The following is a 26,874-nucleotide window of genomic DNA, read 5'->3' as shown; positions in this document are numbered from 1 at the left end:
AACTGAGTTATAACAAATTTGTACAAGAGCTTTAGAGGCTTAAATATTAATCCCTGAGAAATTCATTTTTTTCCAAGAATTATTTAGTGAACTCTTCTTTGTTATATGGGATTTTCTGCCTAATTAATTACTGACTGATACTTTGGATGAAATACAGTTTTTCAAAATGACATTTATATAAGAATCTTCCCTGGGAAACAGAGGCCTGAATAAGATGAATTTGGAAATAACTTGAATCTACCTGTTGCATCACTGATTACATCAGTGGTTTTTTTCTTCATAGTAGAAAAGTGGAGGGGCAGACTGACCCCTCCTCTGGAAGCCTTGAGACAGTGAGAGGTTAAGAATGAAGTAAGCTGGGCCTTCTGTCAATGGGAGCCAGCAGAGCTGAAGGAATAGTCTGAAATCATGGGAGGCACCTGTGGGGTCTGCAGCAGAGCTTGGGAGCTCCTAGGTTATTGCTCACGAATGCCATTGGCAGGGAGGTGGAGGAATATTTGTGCAGTTAGAGATTCTCAACCTAGTTTTACCCACGCTTCCCATCTTTATATTCATCATATCCCCTGACATGGATCCTCTTCCTCACCCTGTACTCTCTAAACCTGCTCTCCCATCACCATGACGTCTCTGCTCAGGAGTTCCTTCCACATAAAATATCATTATTCACCCTCTTCATTAGCTCTCCAGGGCAGCTCAGGTAACCCCAGGGTTCAAGGAATCTTTTCCTTATCTCTCTTCCTAAGACTAAGTACCTGCACTGTTTGTTTGCCTGCGACTCTGTCGTTCCACTTTCATTGCTATTTTACTTTCCATGTATTTTAATTATTCACATAAGTCTTCTCTATGTCCAGATTCAAGCAAAATCTGAGTGCCCATGATGAGTGCTCAACAAATATGAATGGTCTGGAGACTTAGTCTTTTTTTTTTTTTTTTTGTCTTTTGTCTTTTTTGTTGTTGTTGCTATTTCTTGGGCCGCTCCCGCGGCATATGGAGGTTCCCAGTCCAGGGGTTGAATCGGAGTTGTAGCCACCGGCTTACGCCAGAGCCACAGCAACTTGGGATCCGAGCCGCGTCTGCAACCTACACCACAGCTCACGGCAACGCCGGGTCGTCAACCCACTGAGCAAGGGCAGGGACCGAACCCGCAACCTCATGGTTCCTAGTCGGATTCGTTAACTACTGCGCCACGACGGGAACTCCCTGGAGACTTAGTCTTTGATGACTCCAGTCCCAACATCCCAGCTGCCAGTCCATGTGGACAGCCAGATCAGAGCAGTTAAATGATTCCCTAGTTTGTGGTACAAGTACCAGCAACAGAATAACCACAGTCACATATCCTTTCACGAGCTCTTGCTTCTGTTTCTCAAAGGCATTTTTAAGTTGTCTTATGACTGTCCTCTTTCTACTCATTCTCATAAGTTGAGCTGCTTGCTCATGGCTGACTTCTGTGACCCACAAAATGCTTTTCCAGAAGTCAATGAACAAAACAAATACAATAGTGAGAGTCTAGGGGTGGGAGGTGCTCCAGTGGCTTTAGAATAAATGACTGAACATGCTAATTTTCAATCAATAAATTAAGGAGCAATAAGACCATTTCCTTTTGGAGCAAGGTTTCTTCTGCTCAGCCAGTGTTGCATTTTCATTAGGAAATGTAATGGGACTATAATACAGAAAATTACTGTAATAAGATCCTTGTAGGACTGGAAGAGAAGTCCTGCTAGAAGACTTGGTGGTGACTCTTTGGCAGTGGTCAAGAGCATAGACTTGGAAGTCAGATGGACTTGAATTTCAAATCTTCTCTCTGCTACCTACTAGCTTTGAGAGCATGAACAGACTGAGCCACCCTAAAACTCAATCTCTCATTTGCAGAATGCAAAAGGTAAATAATTAGATACCTGATAGGATTATTGTGAGGATTAAATGAAATTTATAAAGTCCTCAGCATTCAGACAGGATGGAAATAGGGGGGAAAAATAAGGCATTTTTAGCAAACGGCATGGCTTCCTTGTGGGTGCATGGGGCTGCAGATAAGGATAAATCCGATATTTTTCCCACTGCATCATCATATCATTGTTAAGTAGCATGTAATTATTATGAAACTATTTAGGAGAATATATATTAGGATATAAGCTAAGAGACCTCAAAATACAGTGACTCAAGACAGAAGTGTATTTCTTAATCATGTCACGTTCAGAGATAGAAGGTAGTTCAGAGCAGGTAAGATGCTATATTCTATAAAGTCATTTAGTAATCCATCCTGTTGTCTGTCTTTCTCTAGGATGTTATCCCTATTGAATTGTCAAAGCTGAGTCACTGCCACATTCATGTTTCAGCCCTCAAAAGAAACACATCAGTGTTTGAAGGTCAAGATTCAAAGGATCCATTCTCTAGGCCTGAACTTAGTTCTCATAGCTGGCCACACCTAACTGCAGGGGAAGCTTAGAAATGTAGTCTCAGAGAAGCCATGTGTCTACCTAACACCTAGCTGATAGTAGGGAAGAAATGGAGAACGGATATAAGGGATAAGTAGTCATCTGTCACAAGGTTACTAATAACAAGGAAGATTGAGTGAGTTGGGCTAGATAGACAGATGGTCAATTCAGCCCAAGAAAACCTTATTGACACCTTTCATATATCTGGTGCTTGGATTTATAGGGGATTAGGAGACGACTTAGAGAAGGTCTTTGCATTTCGAATACTTACAGTCTAAGCAAATTGATGTCCTGTTCAGTGTTAGAAAGTCTTCAGGAAAAGTAGAGCTTCTGTGTGTGGAAGGACTATGAAGAAACCTCCACAGGACCAAGGTTTGCATAAAGGCACTGAGGTCGAGACCTCTCCTGTTGTAGGGAAAGTGAAGATCCCAGGATTCCTTGACTTAAATGTGCTACATGCAGCAAGTACTTCATAAGTACTTCCTAGAAGGTTGTAATTAATATGGGTTCTGTATGGTAAGGGATGTTAACTAGACTTATTGTGGTGATCATTCACAATTTACATAAATATCTAATCATTATGTTGTATACCTGAAACTGATATAATTGTATATGTCAATTGTACCTCAAAAAATTTAAATATGGATTATCCAGTGTGTGGATGAACCAGACTTGTTAATGCTTTTCTTTCTTAATGTTCATCACAATTGGATGGATAGTGACAAATACCTGTGGATCCTGAGCTTTGGGTCAGGCAGACCTAGGTTGGCAATCCTGGCTTTGCCACTTACTCAGCAGTGATGACCTTAGATATATAACTTAGCATCTTGAAGCCTTACTTTCTCAACTTTAAAACAAGGGCCTCAGATTAAATCTAATCCCTTCTCAGCTAAAACCGTCTATGGTTCTCAGACAGCACTATTATGGGGAAGGGAGAGAACAGCTGGCAGGACTAAGCCTTTCCTCATGAGCAGTTTTTCCAGGTTTTTCCTGGACCAGGCTTTTATGTTTATTGTCTAGGAGCTACTCCGTGAGGCAAAGTTAAGTCTTTTGGAAAGGGCAAAATTTACCCTGGGTACCCTTCCATCTTCCTAAGTTGAACCCCCTCCTGCCCTGCCCTTTGTCAGTCTGGGGCCCTCATTCTAACCAGAGCTCCCCTTCACAAGGCTTTCCCCAACCTCCAGAATTGCTCTTATCATCCACCTCTCTGCTAAATTCATCTTTTTCTCATTTCAGACCTTAATTAGCTGAGACAGGAAAAGGGTTAGTTGTAGTAATTCACACTAAGTTACAGTATTCTGTTTTTTCAAAAGGATTTTGTTAATCCTGGAAATTGAATGTCTGATGGTAAAGATTCTAAACACTGTGAGTGTGGAGTTCCTGGTGGGGCCCAGCAAGTTAAGAACCCAGCTAGTATCCATGAGAACGCAGGTTTGATCCCTGTCCTGGCTCAGTGGGTTAAGGATCTGGCATTGCCGTAAGCTGTCAGGTAGGTCGCAGAGGCAACTCTGATTTGATCCCTAGCCTGGGAACTTCCATATACCACAAATGTAGCAATAATAATAATAATAAAATAAAAAAATAAACTATGAGTGCTTGACAAAGGAAGGTGGAGACATATAGGGCTGAAGGACTATACTACTGGAAAGAGAGATGGTGATGCTAGGTAGGTAGGTAGGAAGGAAGGAAGAAAGGTAGGGAGGTAGAGAGAGAGAGAAATGACATGGTAGGTGTATCAGAATAAGAAGCATGGAATCTGGAATCCAGCAGCTTAGATTGTATCTTGGCTGTGTCACTTACTATATAACTTTGGCAAAGTGTCCTAGGTCCCTGTGCCTCACTTTCTTCATCAGTAAAATGAGGGTCATAGTAGAGCCTGCCTCATAGGGTAGTTGTGCAGATAAAGGAGCTATTACAGCATTCATAGAACAGTATGTGGCATGGAGTAATTGCTCAGTACAAATTCACCATGTTGGTTATAAGCCATTCATTTGGTCAACTTATTGATTTACCTCTAAGCTACCATGTAATGGGATTCTGGTGCTTTTCTTCCCACCAGGTGATATGGAAACCCACAAGACCCCTGCATCTTCACTGCTCCGTGTTTTCATCCCCTCCTTCATCATTGCTTTAATGTTCATAGCCACAATGATACTCCTAAGAAAACAGCTCTTCCAGAAGTTTTATCCTAGAAAAGGTAAATGAGTCTTATTCACAGTTACCAAGTGCACTGGGTGTCTGCGATGTGAGGCTCTGCTTGGCCCCACTGGCCTATAGCATCCCAGCTTCAAGCTAAATCCACTTGTGGCTTATGAATTGTTTTGGGGTTTTTTTCTGTTGGTTTTTCCCCAGAAGAAAATGGGTCTGGTCTTCAGTGAACTGGAATCTTTACACTGAATATTTTTAAAGGAATGTTTTGTTCCTGTGACCGAAATGGTTTGCTTCATTCTTTGACACAAGTGTCATTAGCTTCGTGAGATCACTTATTTTGGCGATGTAGACGGCTACGTGGTCAGAATTCACTTGTGAGAGGATGCCAGCATCCTTTATGAAGATTCCTTTAGTTCTCATTCCTCCTTTCCCCATCCTGGATCTGAGCTGGGCTGGGCCCTCTCCCTCCCTCCCTGCCCCAGGAATCTGAATCTTCTGACTGGTTAAGGAAAGGAAAAAAGTGTGAGGCCATTTGGGGTGGGGAAGGCACCTAATTGGTGGTGGGTGCCCTGAGGATTTTCAGCGGTTCCCCTGGAGTCCCTTCTCAGCCTGTCATATTCTTGCCAACCCATTCCTCTTCTATTCTGCCAGCTGGGACACAGCACACCTGAAGCCTCTGAGCCTAGGCCAATATCTACAGACCTATCTGGTGCTTTCCTAACTGTCCTTTTGTCAGCACCCAGTGAGCTCCTCCCAAGATCTATACACAGCCTATAGGAAAGGAAATAACATCTAGGAATAATTCACTAGGAATCTGGAGTGGTCACTATTTGAGGGTTGGGAGGGTGGCTTTTAGGTGATTGTTATCCTACATTCAAAGCCTAACTTCTATATTCCCATCTGCCATGAAATATTGTCATACTCTATTTGTCCTTTGACGTATGTGTGCTTTATCTTGGGTACTCACACAAAACCCTCTACTGTGGAATCCAAGATCCAAAAACTACTGTCAAAAGAAGGGAGGAGGGAGAGGAAGGAAGAAGGGAGAGAGAAAAGGAGGGAAAAGAGGATGGAGGGGGAGGAGGGCAGGAGGGAGAGGAAGAAAGAGAGGTTTTAGAAGTTGAGGGGAGGGCTCTTCACCATAAAGGAGGAATTACAGGGTTTTGCCCAAGAGAACTTTGACCAAATAGAATCACTTCTGCAAACCTGTGATTTCAGAAAGTCACAGCAGATGCAGCTCATCAGAACCCTATCTTCTGTATTCTTTTGTTACCTCCCCCACACATATCTCTCAGAAAGAACTTTATAACCAAGGTTCCAGGCCTGCAGCCTGAGAACCCGTTAGTACCTTTACAAATGAGCAGCAGAGTCTGCTGTCCCTATTTGCTTTGGGAAAATGAAATGCGCTCACATTTCCTAAAGATAGAGCAGAAAGGAGTTCCCGTCATGGCGCAGCAGAAACGAATCTGACCAGGAACCATGAGGTTGCGGGTTCGATCCCTGGCCTCACTCAGTGGGTTAAGGATCCAGCATTGCCGTGAGCTGTGGTGTAGGTTGCAGATGCCGCTCAGATCTGACATTGCTGTGGCTGGCTGTGGCGTAGGCCAGCAGCTGTAGCTCCGATTAGACCCCTAGACTGGGAACCTCCATATGCCTCTGGTGCGGCCCTCAAAAAAAAAAAAAAAATGAGCAGAAGAAAGAAATCCTCCCCTCATCCCAATCTTAAGAGTATGTGAAGATATCGGTAGCTCCAAGCTGGATGCAATTTTCACACAACTTGAATGGGAGAGACTTATTACTAATATGAGTTAATGAAATAGATGTGCAAATGACTCCTTATCAGTTTTTGATGAACCAGAGTGAAATCATCATTGCTTATATAATAATCCCTCTCTCTAATTCTCGTGCTTTGGGATCTGCTTTCTTACAACGGAGTACCCGATACCTGTGTAGAAATGCATCTGCCATGCACGCAAACACACGTATCACAGAAAAAGGTTGAGAATTGCTGGTACAGTAAAAAAAAAAAAAAAAAAAGCTTTAAACCAGCATCATAAGGCCAGGTCTGGACGTGCTGTTACATATTGGCTCTTTGGTCTTGCACAAATCACCCAACTTCTTTGAGGTGGTTTTTCCATCTGTAAAATGGGAAGTAATGTGAGAATAACACTTTGCAGCTTATTGATCCCCCTTCACTGCCACTGTGTGGAATAGAGGAGAGTTCTCCTGCCTTATCTCCCTGAGTCCACTCCTGCCTGATATGGTCTCTCTTCCCTTTTAGCTAGAACAGGCATTTACATTCTCCAACCTATCATGTCTCCTCTGCTCACACCTCTTCCAGGGCTTCTCTTTACTCACTGGGTGAAGTCCTAACAAGCCCCGGGTGGTATGACTCACAGCTGCAGCTTTATACTATAGCACCATTACTCTCGTTCTCCAAGACCTAGCTGTACAGAATTTTCTCGTCCTCAGAGGCATCTCATTCTTCGAATTCTGAATTTTCACGTATAATATTCACTCTTTTAAAAATGTGTTCTTGAAGTTTCCATTGTGGCACAGTAGAAACAAATCTGACTAGGAACCACGAGGTTGCAGGTTCAATCCCTGGCCTTGCTCAGTGGGTTAAGGATGTGGTCTTGCCATGAGCTGTGGTGTAAGTCGCAAATGTGGCTTGGATCCCGCGTTGCTGTGGCTCTGGCATAGGCTGGCAGCTGTTACTCTGGTTCAACCCCTAGCTTGGGAACCTACATAGGACACTAGTGTGGCCCTAAGGAGAAAAAAAAAGTGTTCTTTGCTTTCTTCACCTGAGTTGGAGTCATCCTTTAACTCTTAGCTAAGCTGTCACTTAAGCCTCTCCTGACTCTACTTCCCTCACCATACCCATTACATTAAATCCCCTTGTCAGATATTTCCATAGCACCTACTTCTCTTTTCAATATACTCAGCAAACATTGCATATCTTAGGACCTGTTTTAATAGCTTGAGATATAAATTAAATTTTATTCCTTCTAATTTTCCAATTCCTCAAGCACCCACATGCCTATCTGAGAAGTCCAGAGTTTCTCTCTCACAACACATACTTCCCCCCTCCCATAAACTATCCATAGGCTTACTTAGCCCACAAGTCCCATGCTGCTTCCAAACAAGCAGGAAGTCTACTGGGGAGCTAAGTCAATTCACCAGAGTGCCCTGGTTTTGAGTGGCTGCTAGTTCTACTGCCAAGCAACATTTCTGTTCCCTGAGTATCTTCATCACTATGCAAAGGCACCTGTACCAGTCCAGATCCCTACATAGACCAGAGTGGTACAAGATGACAACTCTTTTGGCTTCCCTCACATGTTCTGCTATTGATCCTAAAGGAAAACCCTCATGTGCTCGTGAGGCAGAAGGGACTTCTTGCCTTAACCACAACTTGCCCAGCCAGCCTTTTCTGCACTAGGCCTTCATATTGAGCCTGGGACATCAGTCCTAAGTTCCTTCTCTTGAGTTCCTCTTGAGGATATTGCTGTCCTGAACTTCTGTCTATCAAAGAGCCAAGTAAACAGGTCTGCCCAGAAGGCTCTTTGGCCCTTAAACAGATTTACCCACTTATGTCTCAGCAACCAACTCTGCATACTGATGTGTATAGGAAAGCTGTTGTCAGTCCATAAAATGTTATTTTTACCACTTCCATTTAAGAGGAACCATTCAAAAGTTTAGGGATCCTGGAGTTCCCGTCATGCAGTGGTTAACGAATCCAACTAGGAACCATGAGGTTGTGGGTTAGATCCCTGGCCTTGCTCAGTGGGTTGAGGATCCAGTGTTGCCGTGAGCTGTGGTGTAGGTCGCAGACTCGGCTCGGATCCCATGTTGCTGTGGCTCTGGCGTAGGCTGGCAGCTACAGCTCCAATTAGACCCCTAGCCTGGGAACCTCCATATGCCATGGGAGTGGCCCAAGAAATGGCAAAAAAGACAAAAAAAAAAAAGTTTAGGGTTCCTGGGGGACTTGCTGGACTCCAGAGAAAAAGTTGGCAACTTCTACTACAAAAATAGTATCAAGTTCTGCTTCATCTTCTAATCTTTAATTTTCATGAATTCAGGGACTTTTGGGGTTTTTTTTAATTCATCAATGTATATCCAGTGTCCAAAACATTACCTGGCATATACAGATGTTCAAAAAAATTTTAGATGTTGAACCTCCTACATGCAGGTGCACATGCTAACCGGCTTTGTACAATGTAGCCATTTCTGGTTATTTAAATTTAAATTAAATAAAAGTTCAGATTGTTCACATTTTAAGTATATATATATATATATATATATATGTATACACACACACACACACATATACATACATATATATATATATACACACACACATATACATATATATATATATATTCTGGCCTTTTCTAGGGCCGCACCCATGGCACATGGAGGTTCCCAGGCTAGGGGTCTAATCGGAGCTGTTGCCACCGTCCTATGCCAGAGCCACAGCAACATGGCATCCGAGCCAAGTCTGCGACCTACACCACAGCTCACGGCAATACTGGATCCTCAACCCACTGAGCAAGGCCAGGGATCTAACCCACAACCTCATGGTTCTTAGTCAAATTCATTAACCACTGAGCCACAACAGGAACTCCTTAAGTGTTCATATATTATCAGTGTTCAATAGCCATATGGGGCTAGTAGCTACCATAATGGGATAGAGCAGTATTTCCTTCTTTATATCTATTAGGTACAATATTTTCATCTTTGCAGAAAGTTCTCTTGAGCATCACTGTGCTAGACACTTCACAAAATTCTTTTCAGTTAATTTCACAAAAACTTGTTGAGGAAATAAGTAGTATCTATTTTGCAGATGAAGAAACTGAAGTTCAGAAAATATTTCTGGGGTTTCAACACAGGTCTGATTCCAAAACTTGAGGTCTTTTTTTGCAAAAGTGATGAATAAAAATTGGCTCAATCTGAATATCATCATCTTTGAGCAATGGAAGGAGAGAATCTCAACCCAAAAGAATTGAGTGATTTGTTCATTGACTTGCTGGGCCAATGACAAAGGCTAGAATGAAATCCATTAGGAGTTGCCAGCTATAGAGAGCAGAACATGTTTTTAGATCTTAGGAACAGTATTTTTCAAACTGTCTATGGTAAAGAACAAGGGTTTTTTTAAATTTCTAATATGCCAGGATTTGTGCTTTTGTAATGCACACTAAAATGAATTACTAAAAAGTGAAATGGAAAAAACACATTAAATGATAAGCCCAATTTCAACTGGATTCAATAAATATGATATTTCAATAAATATGATCAGTAAAGGCCCTAACATAGTAAAAGAATTACTATAAAAGTTTCTAAATGTTTACGCTCAATTGCTATACTTACTGTGGACTGCTAACAAACAGCTCACCTACCAGTACCTGCCTTTGAGTGGCACTACCCTAAAAGACTGAGCCAGATCTTTGTAGAGATTTAAACCAAAGGCCAAATACACTGGCTTATGTGTGCATAAGAACCACAGAAAATGGCAGCACTGACCTCAGGCATTAGAGACCTTCAGTGAAATTCTTAACATTCAAGGGCAATGCCACTGGGCTTCTTTCAAATACAAGCACTCTTGGAGGAGACTACAATGCTGAATAGAAACTCTTAAAGTTCATGCCAAGGTCAGCATGTTTATGAGGGAGTTACTAAAAATCTGGCGTGCAGAGCAAAAGCAGAATTAGGATTGGACTGAGGTTAGTAACCCAAGCAACTGCAAGACATGGGGATCAAACTGGAAAAAGTCAATTTGGGATAGAACATGTGAAATTTGAAAAAGAGATGAAACCAGGGAAACAGTGGTGAGCAGCATCATATCATGTGAATTTATGCTTCTGCCCCCTGAGTTACTTTGAACTAGTATCAGTCATTTACTCCTTAGTGCAAATTAATTGATCAGATCTTCTGCTCTGTGTAGGGAAGGCAGGAAGGAAGTGGCATTTAAGGCTAAAGCAGAACAGGGAGAGAGAATTTTGGTGACATTTCCTGGGCTTAATGCCCAAATTAGCAGTCCTTCAGCCTTTGAGCACCTGAGGGCCATGGACAGACAACCAACAGACTGGGAAGTGGGGGGCCTTCTTTTATCACAATTGTCTCCTAAGGGTAGGGTGTTTACATTGTATTCAGCCTAAGGTCTCAAGCCACAGTGGATTTTTGGACTACTATATGTGGATTTATTTGGATTTACTTTTTGTTCTGCCATTATTTAGCTCATGAACAGAACACTTTTCTCATTAATCTTAACCCATCTCTGTATCTTTTCTTTTTCAGACACAGCAAAAAGATCTGTCATTACAGTAAGGAGGGACGTGAACAGAGCTGTGAGTAATCATGATTTTACTTCTCTTTTTCACCTCTTTTTTCTTCCCAGCTTAAATTAAGGAATAACCTCTATTCCATTAATGCATCAAGGGCAACTGAATAGTTTAGGCCTGTGCAGAATATTCCTGTTAAGTGGCATTTTAGCTAGTTTTTCTTGCAACTTTGTGTTGTTCCATACCATTCTTGGAGAGCAAAGATGGTATCTGCTCTATAGCCACAGAACAAATATGTAGATTTAGTCTGTCTTTATTCCTAAACACTCCTAGAAAATACTACACAGGACATCTGGGCTCACATACTTAGAAACATGGTTAAATTTAACAGCAAGGGGAAGATATTCAAATGTGACAGCAATCAACAACTGATGTTTTTGCAACAGTTAAGTACATTCTGGGGGGCTGTGGGTTAAGGGTAATGCTAGGAATATAGAGCTCTCTTCATGAGGTTAACAGGCTTAGTGTTGGAATTTGTGGAAGACAGAATGTGCTCTAGAGGCCCAGAGAAGTGAGCTTGCTGAAATCATTCAGGCTCGTTGGATGACGCTGGGGAAGTGATGTGTTAGAGACTGAAAAGCTTGTGTCATGTTGCAAAATAGTTATTTTTGGTTTTCTTGGGAAAGCTGCCTTTCCTTTTGTAACCTAGGTTTCACATGGTGTGACACGAGTTCATGAATTCACTAAAATAACAGTAGGCAATTTATAAAAATTTCTAAATAACTATGTATATGCTACTCAGACTATTCAGCACTGTTCATTTTTGAATTCTGTTGAATTTATCCCCCAAATTCCAGAGACACCAACTGTGAAGACCTGCCCCTAGAAAACCTTCAAATACCCGGGTCTGTGTCCAGCTTGTACATAAGACATGGCAGCTTATAAGCACAAAATATGACTGAAAAAAAATAAATAAATAAAAGGAGGCCCCTGCACCCTCCCCTTCTCCCATTCCTTCCTTGAAGGCCATTCTTGAAAATACATCTGTTACTATATACTCATCCCTGGGCACAGAACCAGGGAAGAAACGCAGTTTAGTCCCAGACTATACTTCATTCCTATCACCCTAAGCTTTTCGGAATCAGCAACAAGATTTCTTGACTGAAAAAACTTTCAGATCAACTCTGGATGGCCTGATGGAAATTTTCTCAATTCTTGAGAAACAAGAATCCTGTATTACTATAAATTGATCTGCTTGGCCTATAGGTGAGTTTCCATGGAAGAGGCCTCTGAATTCATGAGGTCAGAATGTATGTCTAAGGAACTCTCTCAACTGTTCAGCATGAGGAAGAAGTAGTGGAGAAAAAAAAAAGAAAAGAAAGGAAGGAAGGGTGGAAGGCCAAAGCACAGAGGTAATAAACTCAGATGCCCACCAGGGCAGGCAGGTGATGAAATGAGTAAAAAGCATCTAGTATAACCTGATAGGGAGTGGGAGGAGGGGGAAATATTGTGACAAACTGGAGAACACATTCCCTGTGTTTAGCACTAGTCTAACGTTGCCAGAGAAGATGGAAATCCAGATTTTTTATATAAAATGTCCTAATCACTAAATTCTGCCTTAAAGTATTTCAAATACCAAGCAAACCAAATAAAACATGGCCATAAACTAATTGAGCCTGTCAATGACCAGTCTGCAAGCTCTAGAGGGAAAACAGTCAGGAAAGAAGTTAGGATCTAGGTGACAAAGGCAGAAATACCTGTTTGAGGAATTGAACACTCAAAGCCTTGCTCCCATCCTAAATGACTATCCTATGGCCTGCCACATATTCTGAGTATTGTACTGTTATAAAGTGACTTCTTTGGACTAACAGGATATCACAGCCATTTTAAACCACTACATCTCCTTATAAACAGAAATATCTTGCACCCTCTCTTAATAGTGTCTCTAATTTAAAATAAAGTAACTGGAGTTCTCGTCGTGGCTCAGTGGTTAACAAATCCGACTAGGAACCATGAGATTGCGGGTTTGATCCCTGGCCTTGCTCAGTGGGTTAAGTATCTGGGATTGCCATGAGCTGTGGTGTAGGCTGGCAGCTACAGCTCTGACTGGACCCCTAGCCTGAGAACCTCCATATGCTATGGGTGCGGCCCTAGAAAAGACAAAAACACAGGAAAAAAAAAAGTTACAGATAACACATTACCAAAGACAGAGTTTAAAAACCTGCAAATAACCCCTAAGTAGTGTGTATGGGAAACAGTCATGTGATATAACAGTACAAAAATAGCATGCAAGTGGTAAACATCAAATTTAACCTCTTAAACTGGGTGGTGGGTATACAGATGTTCATTACGTTATTCTCAATACTTTGTTTTGTGCCTGAAATATTTATTTTTACAAAAAAGAGGTCACAACTAAAATTTGAGACATTTAGATTCAAGTTTTTCTGTGAACTAGCCGCATAATCTTAGGTAAGACCCACCCTCTCTCTTTGCTTCAGTTTTGTCATCTGTAAATTGAGGAAGTTGGGCCAAATCCAGACAGGCAAACAGCCTCCTGTCAGGTACAGGGAATGCACAAAGCAGAGAAGAGGATGGTATGGGAAACAATTTCTATGTAGAAAGTATGGTGACTGTTGGATGTATAGTATCTGTCTTGGGTGTGACGTAAGAAAAGCGATGAGCCTTGGCTAATATATTTGCCAAGTGTGTGTTAGATGCTCTTAAAAAAAATAAAATAAACGAATTGTGCATTTAACCTGATTTTCATTCATCTTTGTCGTGTACATATATTCATGACAGTATTTTGTGTGCTATATATTGCAATTGGATTCATAGTTATTTTCAGGTTGATTCAAGCCTTCGTAATCATTTTTGGAGCTGCATAAAATGTAGAACATGACTAACGATCATGAGAGATAGAGTATTAAGGGAAAAAAATGAATCATTTTTACTTAGCATAATGTTTTATGGTTTTGTCCGGAAAACACCAATGTGTTAGATTTTCAGTAGATGCTTTTAAAATTCCTCCCTAAAAAGTTGTTAACTCTTTATTGAGAACTGATTTAACATTTTGGATAATATCCCCTGGGAGGGAAAGGGACATGGAGATACTGATTTGCAGAATAGAAAGAGCATAGATCTGGGGCTCAGTGTTTGCACAACCAAGGAAAGAAACTCCATGTGTTGTTGGAGGCAAGGGGCATTTCAGTCTTCTCCAGAGAAACAGAACCATAGAACCACCAGGAGACTGCCAAGTATGAGCTCTGTAGGAGAGCCTGGCAGGCCGGGAATTCAGGTAGGATTTCGATGTCATAGCCATGAAGAAGGATTCCTTCTTCTTTGATACCTCACTTGTTGCTCATAAGGTGTTCAATGGATTGAATGAAGCCTACCCACATTAGAGAAGGTAATTTGCTTTATTTAAAGTCAGCTAATGGTAAATGTTAATCACATGTACAAAGTATCTTCACAGCAACATTTCACCAAACAAATGGCACAGCAGTCTAGCCAAACTGAATATAAAACTATTCATTATAGGCATCAAGAGATGAGAAGGGCCTTCTTGCCTGGAGTAAATCAATTTGTCAGACCTCCCACAGCCTTTAAAAGTAGAAATATGTGGAGTTCCCATCGTGGCACAGTGGAAATGAATCTGACTGGGAACCATGAGGTTTTGGGTTAGATCCCTGGCTTTGCTCAGTAGGTTAAGGATCCAGTCAGTGTTGCCGTGAGCAACACTGTAGGTTGCAGATACGGCTGGGATCCTGAGTTGCTGTGGCTGTGCACAGGCCGGCAGCTGTAGCTCAGATTCAACTCCTAGCCTGGGAAGCTCCATATGCCACAGGTGCGGTGCTAAAAAGCAAAAAAAAAAAAAAAAAAAAAAAAAAAAAGAAGAAATACGTGGCCATCTATTTTCTAGTTACTAGAGCTGTCCAAATGACCAGGCCTCTATCTAATATCTGCTTGTCCACGCAGCTGCCACTGCAGATTTGCATGCAGGCTCACTCTTTAGGGTTTTTTGTTTATTTCAGCCGGATTTTCTTACTCAGCTTGCTGCCTCCCAACCTTTTAGCAACAAAAGGACAGCTGTGGCATCAGAATCTACCACTTTATGTATTTTGAAATAATGAATATCTCAGTGAATATATCCGGGGAATAAAACTAACCTTGTAGCCAAAAATTACTTGATAAAACCAAACTAAAGTTTTTGGAAGTTACTTCTCAGTAAAATGAAGAGGTAACACAAGCTAGATTTGACTTATCTAACATCTTGTTTCCCAGGGAGAAACTTAAAAATTTATAGGTAGCTTTGGAAGGTTCTGTTAGTGGAGCCTACATACTCTTGAGACCCAATCCCCCCAACACTTTTTTTTACCATCATGCCAGTCTCCTGTCTCTAAACTAGATCCTAAAACCTTTGCATGGCTTTCCAGGCCTTCTGCCCTTCATACCTCTCTCCTGTTCTTATGCCATGCTCATTCCCACCTCTGTGTCTTTGCTCATATTATGTCTTCTGCCTGGAATGCCCCCCCACCCCCAATTCCTTCTTGCTTACCCAAATTCAAACAACTTGCAGGACCTACTTTAATATAGAATAATAATTAGCATTATTATTGTAATAATGTCAGACCATTGTTGTAAACACTTTAGAGGTATTAACAGTTAATCCTCCAGTAACCCTATGAGGTATATACTCTCCCCCACCATCCGCAGTCTTACAGATGAGGAAATACTTGTACAAGGCCATATGGCCAGTATGGGCCAGTAAATGGACCCAGGTAACCCAGTCCAGAGCCTACACCTATACCCTACACTATGCTCCTTTTCTTAATCTATAAGACACATCGCCCAACTCAACTCTCTATTTTTCGCTCTACATTGTACACACAGTCTATACTACTCTTAAGTGCATAGTCACAGCATTATTTTCTGGCCATTTCTATGTGTACATATTTTATGTCTACTTAGTGTAATTTGGCCCACAATAAAACATCTTGTTTAATTTTTGTTGAGTTTGCAGCTCAAAAAAGAATAACTTGGAGTTCCCGTCGTGGCGCAGTGGTTAACGAATCCGACTAGGAACCATGAGGTTGCGGGTTCGGTCCCTGCCCTTGCTCAGTGGGTTAACGATCCGGTGTTGCCATGAGCTGTGGTGTAGGTTACAGACACGGCTCAGATCCTGCGTTGCTGTGGCTCTGGCGTAGGCCGGTGGCTACAGCTCCGATTGGACCCCTAGCCTGGGAACCTCCATATGCCGCGGGAGCGGCCCAAGAAATAGCAAAAAGACAAAAAAAAAAAAAAGAATAACTTATAATGATTTCTAGAACATTTTTTAAATTACATAATTTTTTCTGAGTATAAAATAAAGTATAATATAAAAGTTTATAATCCATTGCCCAGAGAGTACCATGATTAACATACTGCTTTTTAATTCCTAATATTTTTCTGTATCTAAATTTTTAACAAAATTATAGTATATATAGCTTATTATTATTTTTTAACTTAATTTTAGATCACTAGTATTACCTATATACTAAAAATATAATGACTCTAAAATAATAATTTTATTGTATGCATGTTCCAGGATTTATCTAATTCCTTACTAGTGCACATTTGTATCTACCTCATGGGGTTTCTTTATTATTTTTCTATTTAAACATTATAAAATTAATAACTTTATAAATAAATATAAATATACAACTCTGATTATTATAAGATAAAATCCAAGAAGTAAAATTACTGAGATGAAGCAATAAGCATTTTTTGGATTATCCAAATGTATTGCTGAATCGCCCTCTAAGAAGTTGTACCGGTTTTGGAGTTCCCGTCATGGCTCAGTGGTTAATGAATCCGACTAGGAACCATGAGGTTGTGGGTTCGATCCCTGGCCTCACTCAGTGGGTAAAGGATCCGGCATTGCTGTGAGCTGTGGTGTACGTCGCAGATGCGGCTCAGTTCCCTCACTGCTGTGGCTGTGGTGTTGGCCAGCAGCTGTAGCTCTGATTAGACCCCTAGCCTGGGAACCTCTATATGCTGTGGGTGCGACCCTAAAAAAGAAAAAAGAAAAAAAAAAAAAGAAGTTGTACCAGTTTATACTAGCATTATATGAAAGAGCTAGTTTTATCAACCTTGCCCAGACACTCGATATTATCTTGATTTTTAAATTTTGCTAATTTGAATATTGAAATTTATGCATTATTATTTTAATTTGTATTTTTAAATTATTAGATGAAATATTTCTCATATATTTATAGGTTTTATCTTCCTTTGGGAATTGCCTATGCCTGTCTTTTGTCCATCTTTTTATTTATGTCTTTACTTACAGTTAATGTTAACCCATTGCCTGCTACATAAGGTTTCCTCTGATTTGTTACTTACTTTTGAATTGTTTTTTTTTATTCTGAGAAAATGAGTATTGGGTTTAGTAAAAATATGACCAGGTTATAAACATTAATGTCCTGTATGCCATATATTTATTAAAAGAAAATAAGTATATTAATTATAGCATTTATGCTAGGTAAAAATTTTACATTGACTAGGATCTGCCCTTCCCACATCCTGATTATAAATGTCTAGAAAGCTGGAGTTTCCATCGTGGCTCAGTGGTTAATGAATCCAACTAGGAACCATGAGGTTGCAGGTTCGATCCCTGGCCTTGCTCAGTGGGTTAAGGATCTGGCGTTGCCGTGAGCTGTGGTGTAGGTCACAGATGTGCCTCAGATCCCTAGTTGCTGTGGCTCTGGCATAGGCCAGTGGCTACAGCTCAATTTGACCCCTAGCCTGGGAACCTCCATATGCCGCAGGAGCGACTCTAGAAAAGGCAAAAAGACAAAAAAAATAGAAAGCAGGTGCAGTATCTTCTCTTCCCATGGTATCTTAGGAAGTGTTGTATTTTCAGTAGGCACCTATTAAATGAGAATCAACCACAATTAACACTCTACCATCCATTGGTATGTATCAACAAAAAAGGGGTAAACTACAGCCAGGAGGTCAGATCCCCACCTGTTTTTGTAAACAAAGTTTGTGCTGAACCTTAGCCATGCTCATTGTTTTCATATTGTCCCTCTAACTTTCACACCCCTAACTGTCACAATGCTTCCTCTGCTTCTGATGGTAGAGTTGAGTAATTGCAACAGAGACCAAGTAGCCCATAAAGTCTAAATTTTTTACAATCTTACCCTTTACAGAAAAAGTCTGCTGACTCCTGACCTAAAAGTTCTGCCAGGCTTTGCACCTTCTCCCACAGTTGAGCCTATGTACTTTTTCCTATACTAAGTGATAGAGTATCATGCGACTCCTACCTCAGCTTCATCAAGTCTGAAGAAATAGCCCACTAGGAAGTGCTTAGGCCCAGACAGCTCAGGGCTTTCAATGTCACACACACATGCTCTGCCGTCCCAGCTCTGCCTCACCCCCAAAACCACCCCTTTAGGGACAGTGTTAGGTTCCAGGCTGTCCGGGAACCATCCTGGGTCCTCACGTTGTTACTCAACATCACCTCTTGCTCTGAGCATGTCCTTCAAACATCATGGTTTTTTAATTTAAATTTAAATTTATTTTTGTTGGGAGAGGAAATGAATCCAACTAGGAACTATGAGGTTGAGGGTTCAATCCCTGGCCTTGCTCAGTGGGTTAATGATCTGCCATTGCTGTGAGCTGTGGTGTAGGTCGCAGATGTGGCTCAGATCTGGCATTGCTGCAGCTCTGGTGTAGGCTGGCAGCTGTAGGTCCAATTAGACTCCTAGCCTGAGAACCTCCATATGCCATGGGTGCAGCCCTAAAAAGACAAAAGACAAAAAAAAAATTATTTTTGTGGAAGTATAGTTTATTTATGATATTATGTTAGTTATGTGTATAGCAAAGTGATTCAGTTATACATATATATACATAAATATATTCAAAATATATATATACTTTTTCAGATTCTTTCCTATTACATGTTATTAAAAGATATGGAATATAGTTCCCTGTGCTACACAGTAAATCCTTTTTGTTTATTTGTTGTTAATTCTTGTTGTTTATTTATATATGGCAGTGTGTATCTGTTAATCCTCTACTCCTAATTTATCCCTCCCCACCTCCAACTCCTGTGGTAACTATAAATTTGTTTTCTATGTCTGTGAGTTTGTTTCTATTTTGTAAATAAATTCATTTGTATTATTTTTAGATTCCACATATAGATGATATCACATATTTGTCTTTCTCCATCCAACTTACTTCACTAAGTATAACATTCTTTGGGTCCATCCATGTTGCTGCACATGGCAATATTTCATTCTTTTTTATGGCTGAGTAGTATTCCATTGTGGTGTATATTACATTTTCTTTATCCATTCATCTGTCGATGGACACTTAGATTGCTTCCCTATCTTGGCTATTGTAAACAGCTGCTGTGAACATTGGGGTGTGTGTCACCTGTACTTCTGGCAATACTTTTACTCAGAAAAATATTCTTCCTTCCCACATAAGAATGGAAGGGCTTAGTACTTTTATCTCAGTGACCATTGAAGTGAGACCTGATTGTTATGGGAGTGCCCAGCAGGGCTCAGTAGCTCAGTCAACAGCGGCTCAGGGCTGGGTTTTCCATTCCATGGCTCTGCCTCTAACTTTCTCCGAAACTCTGGGAAAGATGTTACCGGCTCCTACTGTGAAAATATAGTCTTATCAGTCATCCTGGATGGGCTTTTAAGATCTTAACCTTTATATTATAAAATTGAAGACTCAGATCAAACTAAATGTAGCCAAGGAGATAGCTCATTCCCATCCTTCTCCATTGTGGATGTGGTGGTCATAGTGTTATTTCACATATTTCTGGGATCTTTTGTTTTTGTGTACATAGTAGGATCGCACTTCTCTGCAATTAATTTGAAGTTAGGTGTGGTCAACTAAATGTAGCATAAGTGGTATGTGTTACTTTTGCATAGAGGATAAAATAAAAGACATGTGATCCTGGTTTTGAAAGAGCCAGGTATGAGATAAGGGGAAATATTTTGGGGGGCTATATTATGAGCCATGAATTCTGGGCAAAGGAGATTAGGTTTTACTCACTAGGCATGGATACATCAGTCAGGTCTCAGCAGAAGGCAGAGCATATACACAGAAGGGGTAACTGAGACAAGTTTACAAGTTTTTACAATTTACAAAGACATGAACAGAGTTAGGGGAAACCAGTGAGGGATGTTGAGCACCTTGAGGATAGCAAAAGCAGGGACCAGTGACAAAAGCCTCAGCCTGAAGCAGAAAGGGGAGGGAACAATTGTCAAAACCCTGAGGAGAATAGCAGCAGAAGCTGTGGGCTTTAACAGAGGGATAAAATTGACCTGCAACTTGTCCAGGAGGTTGCTGAAGAATAGATACCCTAACTTCACTCTCCTGCCTCCTGTAATATCCTTTCTCCCCTGCACTGAAGGAAATAATGGAATGGAAACCAAAAGGAAGAGAGGCCAGTGATGCACTCCTCCTCGGATATGAACAGGGCAGAGCAAGGTAGAGCATGCATCTGCAGAACAAATGAAAACATCAGGCACAATGGGGAACTATAAAAGATTTTTGCATAGGGAAGCCCCATTAACTTTACTCCAGTACTGCTGAGCTGTCTGCAGAAAACAGAGAAGAGAAGGCTCTTGCCATAGGTCTGGAGAGAAAGACTGAAGATTTGGACTAGGGCAAGAGTTAAGGGAGTGGAAAGAAATGCTGCCTCCAGATAGATGAGCTTTTGTACTAAACAATTTTCTAACTCCAGTCTGATTTTGAGAGGCTATGTATTTTCCAGTCAGAAAAATGATTTTCCTATTTGTGGACTTTTCTCTCCAGATTTGAACCTGTTGTCTCGGGAGCTGAGGTGACCTGATGGGACATCCTCAAGAAGTTTCTGGACTCTGAACAGGACTCCCTTGACCTACAGAGCTTGTTGTTTGTACTTTTCAACGGCCTTTGTGTGTGCCAGCACTTTAATGTGGAGCCTGCAACAAGGCTAGGCCATACCTGACCAAGGATACTTAAAGAAGTCAGGCAGCCACCCTCCACTGTGAGCAGAAGGCTCTCACTCCTGCACCCTTTAGCTCCAACTACACACTACTGCACTTTAGAAGAAATCCTGAAACATTAATTAATTCCCCTTGTGGAGAAACTAAAGGTATTTAGGACTGTTGATGAATATGTTTGGTGCCACCCTGAGATATTCTTTATAAGAAAGCACATGTATTTAGAAATTACTGGTATTTATATTTACCAGTCCCCAGAGTGCTGGTATAGAAGTCAGTTCATGGTTGCTTAAGGAAAGTAAGATGTGTGTTTTGAACAAAAGAAGGTATGAGGAATGGCATTGCATTTTCTTAAGGGAAAAGAGTGGTTTTTATCCTAGAGCTGTTTGCTTCTCAGTGGAAAAGAAAATAAGAGGCAAAATAATGTAGATACAGAAAGCTATAGAAGGTTTATGGGAAAGGACATTTAGTTGTATAAATGGATTTTGTTGGGAGTAGGCTGAGGCAAGACTTGGATTTTTTTCTCTTTGTTAAGAAAACACAGTTTTCTTGGAATGCTACTTTTGATAACCAGTTGTGTGGATTTCTTTGCCTTTAAGTAATCTGTATTTGCTTTTGAATTTTTTTTCCACTTTGGGTAAGTGAATAAGTATGATTTGGAATAATCAAAAAGTTCTTTGACCTTAGCAGAACTTTGAGATTCTCCAGAGGAACCCCGAGGCATCTCAGAAAATACTAAATAACTAGGATTATTTGCTATGTTAAATTAAATGTATTCAGTCATAGTTCTAGTTATTGTAACCAAGTTTTTTATTGATTACACTCTAATCAGACATTTAACCATGGCTTTTAAGTCTTCTCTTTTAGAGACAGTTATTGTTGTACGCTGACTCTATTGCAAAAGTGCTTCATCAAGAAGATTCATAAGAAGGTTATAGAAGCAGTTGTAACAGTTCCACATCAAGATGATGGTTATGCAAGGATTCCAGCCCATACTGACTTAACGCAAGAAGCTGTCCCGCCCCTGGGACCCTAGATCAGGCATCCAGAGATTTTTACTCCCTGACAGGCAAGGTCAGCTCCCCTATTCAGCTTTGAAGCAGCTCCGGAAGACAGATCATCTGCTTCCCCTAAGAATATGGGAGTAAAGTTTCTGAGTGGGGCATGAAATAGGAGGAAAGAGGGCAAGGCACAACCCTTTAAGGATGACATAGCTATTAGGGATACGACAAACCAATTAGTACCAACTACGCCCAAGATGGCAGAAGATTTGACATCCAGTAGACCTTGAGCTCATTATATGCTCATTGTAATACATTCATATGCTAAATGACATACCCACATGTGCCATGGCAGTTCTGAGGCCAGCCATAAAAGGCCAAAAAGTGGGTGGTGGTCTAATTCCTGGAAATCCCTGCCCTTCACCAAAATAGTTAGAATAATCCTTCCACACACTACCTGATGAAATTACCCAACCCATAAAAACTCACCATTCTATATTTCCATGCCTCTCTGCCTTCTGAGATGGCCCACACTGTCTGTGGAGTGTGTTTCTCCTGGGGCCTTTCTTTGCCTTTTGAGTCAGACCACATTTTCTCTCTATGAAATGTGTATCCTCCAGACTGCTTTCATCCTCTGAGATGGCCCACACTCTGTCTATCTCTGTCAGTAAATCTACTTCTTAAGAAAGAGAAGAGAAAAGAAAAGAAAAGAAAAAAGAAAAGAAAAGAACCGTCTTGGACCCTGGACCCCAGTGAATGACCTGAGGCTCTTTCTTGCTGCCAGACTGAAAACAAAGGGATTTGTTTTCTCCTAAGTTTCCAAAGTGATTTCCAGAAGCAGAAACAAGTGGAAATTACCAGTTTCAGAAAAGGGACAGATTACCCGTAGTTTCCTCTGGATACTGAAAAAGCCTATTGAGACTGTGAGCTCACAGACAGAACTTTATACAAAGTCAAGCCATAATTGGCATGTTTTATGGTTTACTGGAATCCTGAAAGCATCTGAATTGTTCTAATAAGTGTTTAAGCATTTAAGTACACAGAGTGGTCAACTACAAGTTGTGGAGAAAAGCCACTGAGTATTTCTGCGAGGTCTAAATCACAAAGCACTGGTTTTAACCTGTAATGGCACCATGTTGAATTCTTTTTTTAACTACACTCTTTCTTTAAAGAATTCTTTCTCCTTAACCTCGGAAGCCAATGACAGACATTTTGAATTTTGGCATGCTGATATGCTATTTCTGCAAAGATTTCAGATGAGTAGCCGTGATGGTCAAAGTCCCAAAGTAAGGTTCCTTTCCTGGCCCTCTATTTGATTTTAAACTTAATCTTTCATTGACTCAGTTTCCATGTTTGTGATATGGTGATAGAGACTAGTTAGCACCATAGAAATCCTGTGGGATTCCATTATGGATATGCCAAGGCTAAGGATAACTGGCTATGGTGACATTAGATTAATCCTGTTAAATTTGGTCTTATACTGAGGCCATGAAACTCAGGGCATTAGTTGACCCATAAACTGTCCAAATGTTTGCATTGTCAAGTGGTCTGAAACAAACTTTAACTGGTGCACAGAGTAAGAAGAACTTTAGGTTAATGGGAATGAAGGGGTACTAAAGTGAATAACAGAAAAATTATATAATCTTTCAGTTTTTCAATTATCTGTCTGTGCAAATCAAAGAATGCCATCAAAGAATAAAACCCAATAGTTTATTGTTCAGAGTGTTCCAGATATTCTGCTTTTGGCTAAGTGTTTTCCTCAGGGCCCTTCCGAGTCAGTAATTTAATATTCTGTGAGGCCAGTGGTTCCCATAGGTTTAAAAGCCTTTGAGATACATTTGGATGGTCTCTTCCAGAGGACAGGGTCCCATGGCTGTTTCCTAGGTCCCATGTGTTGGTCTGGGGTCCCAGCTGGAGAAGAAGCACCTTCTAATGCTGTAGAGACCAGAGCAGGCAGACAAGGCCTTCTCCTTGAGGGAGCAAACCCATCTATATTGGGTCCCACCTCCCTATAGATACCATGCTGCATCCTTGCATGGTAATATTTAACCCTCTTAGGAACCCAGGGGCATAATGGCTTCTGTCAAAATACTACCATCTTTGGTTCTAGATTCGGGCTATGTTCTAAAATACCAAACAGGGACAGGGTTCTGCAGCCCCAGTATCCTGAAATTTAGGCGTCTCAGGGGAAGAAGACCATTATGCATTGCATGATTCTCCTAGTGGGAAAAATGTTCTACATTACGCCATACAATCATAAGGTTTAACATTTATCAAGCACTCACTATTTGCCCAATATTGCTTGGCATTTTATTCATATTATTGGAATTAATTCTCTCAAAATCCTCTGAAAAAAAGGCACTATTTATGTCTCTATTTTAAAATAAGGAAACTGAGGTACAAAGAAGTTAAGAAATTTGGTTAAGACTACCTGTTTAGTTTGGACGGGGCAGAGAGAGCTAGGGCAGTGAAACCATGTTCATTATACCCCACAATGTGTCCTGGTTTCCTACCAAATGGGATTTTAAGGTGGAATTTTACCGGTTACAAACACTGGTCTCTTTTGCCAGTCACGGATTAATTTCACTCTTACTCTTTCCAAAGAAGCACTATAAGAGGGTGGGCAGAGGACAGGTTTTGGTGTCAGAGATTCCAACCCCAGCTCAACTACATATGAATTATACAACTTCGGATAAATCATTTGTTCTCTCTAAGTATCAATTTCCTTATCTAAAAAAAATGAATGCAGTCATCGCTCACTCTATGCAGGGGATTGGCTCCAGGATCCTCACAGATACCAAAATCTGTGGATGCTCAAGTCGTTTATGTAAAACGGTGCAGTCTCTGTGTATTACCCATGCATATCCTCCCATATACTTTAAATCATCCCTAGATTACTTATAATACCTGATCAATATAAATGCTTATGTGAATTGTTGTAAATACAATGTTATGTAAATGCTATGTTAATAGGTGGAGGCACAGAAATTCAAGTTTTGGATTTTGAAACTTATTGGAATTTTTTTCCTAATATTTTCCATCTTGGATTAGTTGATTCCCTGAATATAGAGCCTTCAGTTTTGGGGACCTACCATCATACAAGAAAGATAGTTAGCATCTTTTATTTACACCTACGATGTGAAACACATGGTAAATACTTGATAAATATCAAGTACCATTGATACCCCTATGTACTAGCCACTATTTCTTGCTACATGGGCAGTGTCCAGACACTAGTAAGCTAGTATATTTGCAGTATATTTCTTCTGAATCCTAGTCCTAAGAGAACAGTGAGCTATGCTCCAAGGATTTCTAGCCAAGGCACTTTTGTGTCTCTAGTCTCTCCTGTACATGCCACATCGTCCAGTTAAGTCAAAGGCTCAGAAATCCTTACGTATGCCTTTTAGTGTCCCTTTCACCCAGAACACCTCCTTTCTGGGACTTCACTTCTCCCTGGCAAAATCCTATCCATCCTTTAGATGCCAGCTCTACTAGTGACTGTTTTCTGTTTTTCTCCAACTGCATACGAGCTCTCTTTGCTTTGGGCAGAGCAATGCTTTCTTTGTCCTTCTCTGAAGCAGATATCTTTCTGTTTTGAATCACAAGGATTCGAGTAAATATCTTCCCCTTAGACTATATCTTCCCCTTAGACTATAAGCTCCTGAAGGGCAGGGAGAGAGGGGGATTTTGTCATTCATGCAGCATCTTATATCTGATAGATGCTCAGGCATGATTGGCTCTGATACTCATTATAATATAGGAGAGAATGGCTACACTTAACACTCTTACTTTTTGTGACTTTAATATGATTGGCTGAAAAGTATATAATGGCAATCCTCAAAACAAAACAGCTGGATGAATTCTAAATCTTTTTTATTTTTAAGTACTTTTTACAAAGAGAGCAAAAATAGCTTTGGGGAGAGTTTGAGGAACTGAGAAAGACCAAACAAACAAAAATCACCTATGATCTCATCATCCAAGCACAAGTATTTTCATTTTTGCTGTTAGCATTTGCTCTTTGTCCAGACGTACGTAATTTTGGCTATAGTTGTGACCATGTCTTTTTGTATCCTTCTTCTCAAATTTGTCATTGTACATAAGTTCACAACTATGTTGCTGACTAGTCTCCCTAATTATCCCTTTTAATGGCTGCTTGGTTCACAGATCCATGATTAGATGGAATTGGGCCCAAACTTGGTATGTTATCTGACTGCTATAAGCCTCTATTTTAATCTTGGGCCAGAGTATTATTTGAGGTTCCTAAGGATTTGTATCATTTCAGGGCAATGTTTTGGATCCCTGTCAAGTTTGAGTATTTCCATTCCCCCCAGTGCACAGATCCCTTGGTAAATGACTTCAAGTCCCTTTGGGGATGGCTTGGAGGAAGATCTACAGTAAACATTTGTGGCATTGTTGCAGGGTCCTTTTCAAGAGGTCCAATTTTTCTCTTCAACCAGGAGTTTCAGATCTGTGAACTGGTGGGGTCTGGGAACTGGGGCAGAAAACTATGGTACTCAGTTGTGATAACTCATATTTCTATCATATAGATCAAATAGTGCTTTGGTAGGTCAAGCACCTGTTTAATTCTTAGCCAACCACCAAAGATTCCTGTGAGTAAGAAAATTCTGATTGCTACTCTGATGTCCCGTCTTCTCCATTGAAATCAGGAAGCCCGTTTCAATGACAGCATTTCCACCATCAACCTTGGCTTATAGAAAACAGCTACCTGGAGGTGTTCAAGTTTGCTCTAGTTTCTTCACCAAATGCATTTCTCAATGCTTTAGTGAAGGGAATGTTCCTTGGACCCCTTCAAGGTGAGGAAAGATACACAGGTTACACATTATAAATTACTCCATTATTCCTGTCTCCCTAAGCCTTTAGAATCCTTCCTGTACATGATTCCAAAGAAAAGTCTACTATGTCAACATCGTTGAATATAGTCTATTGCTGAGCACAGGTTTCATCCAACCAACTAAGCAAACAGAGCCACTCCCAGCTATTCAAGCTAATGTTTATTTCAGCTAGCTTT

General features: G+C 40.6%; 1 protein-coding gene across 3 annotated transcripts in view; it reads left to right on the top strand.

The window, feature by feature from the left end:
• PDCD1LG2 (programmed cell death 1 ligand 2) overlaps positions 1–23,565 on the top strand; it is a 67,889-nt gene extending 44,324 nt beyond the window's left edge. The window contains exons 5-7 of one of the 3 annotated variants that reach the window (XM_047767677.1): positions 4,492–4,629; positions 10,878–10,927; positions 20,675–23,565. In XM_047767677.1, coding sequence (XP_047623633.1) covers positions 4,492–4,629; positions 10,878–10,927; positions 20,675–20,680 — 194 coding nt within the window. In that variant the 3' untranslated portion in view covers positions 20,681–23,565. Of the gene's footprint in view, positions 1–4,491; positions 4,630–10,877; positions 11,822–20,674 lie in introns of those variants that run through there. The other 2 variants (XM_047767678.1, XM_047767676.1) reach the window with 2 other exon arrangements.
• Positions 23,566–26,874: the final 3,309 nt, after the last annotated feature.

The sequence above is a fragment of the Phacochoerus africanus genome, chromosome 2, assembly GCF_016906955.1.
Source record: "Phacochoerus africanus isolate WHEZ1 chromosome 2, ROS_Pafr_v1, whole genome shotgun sequence".
In the NCBI taxonomy this organism is placed as follows: domain Eukaryota; kingdom Metazoa; phylum Chordata; class Mammalia; order Artiodactyla; family Suidae; genus Phacochoerus; species Phacochoerus africanus.
This window is presented reverse-complemented; position numbering and strand designations above follow the sequence as displayed.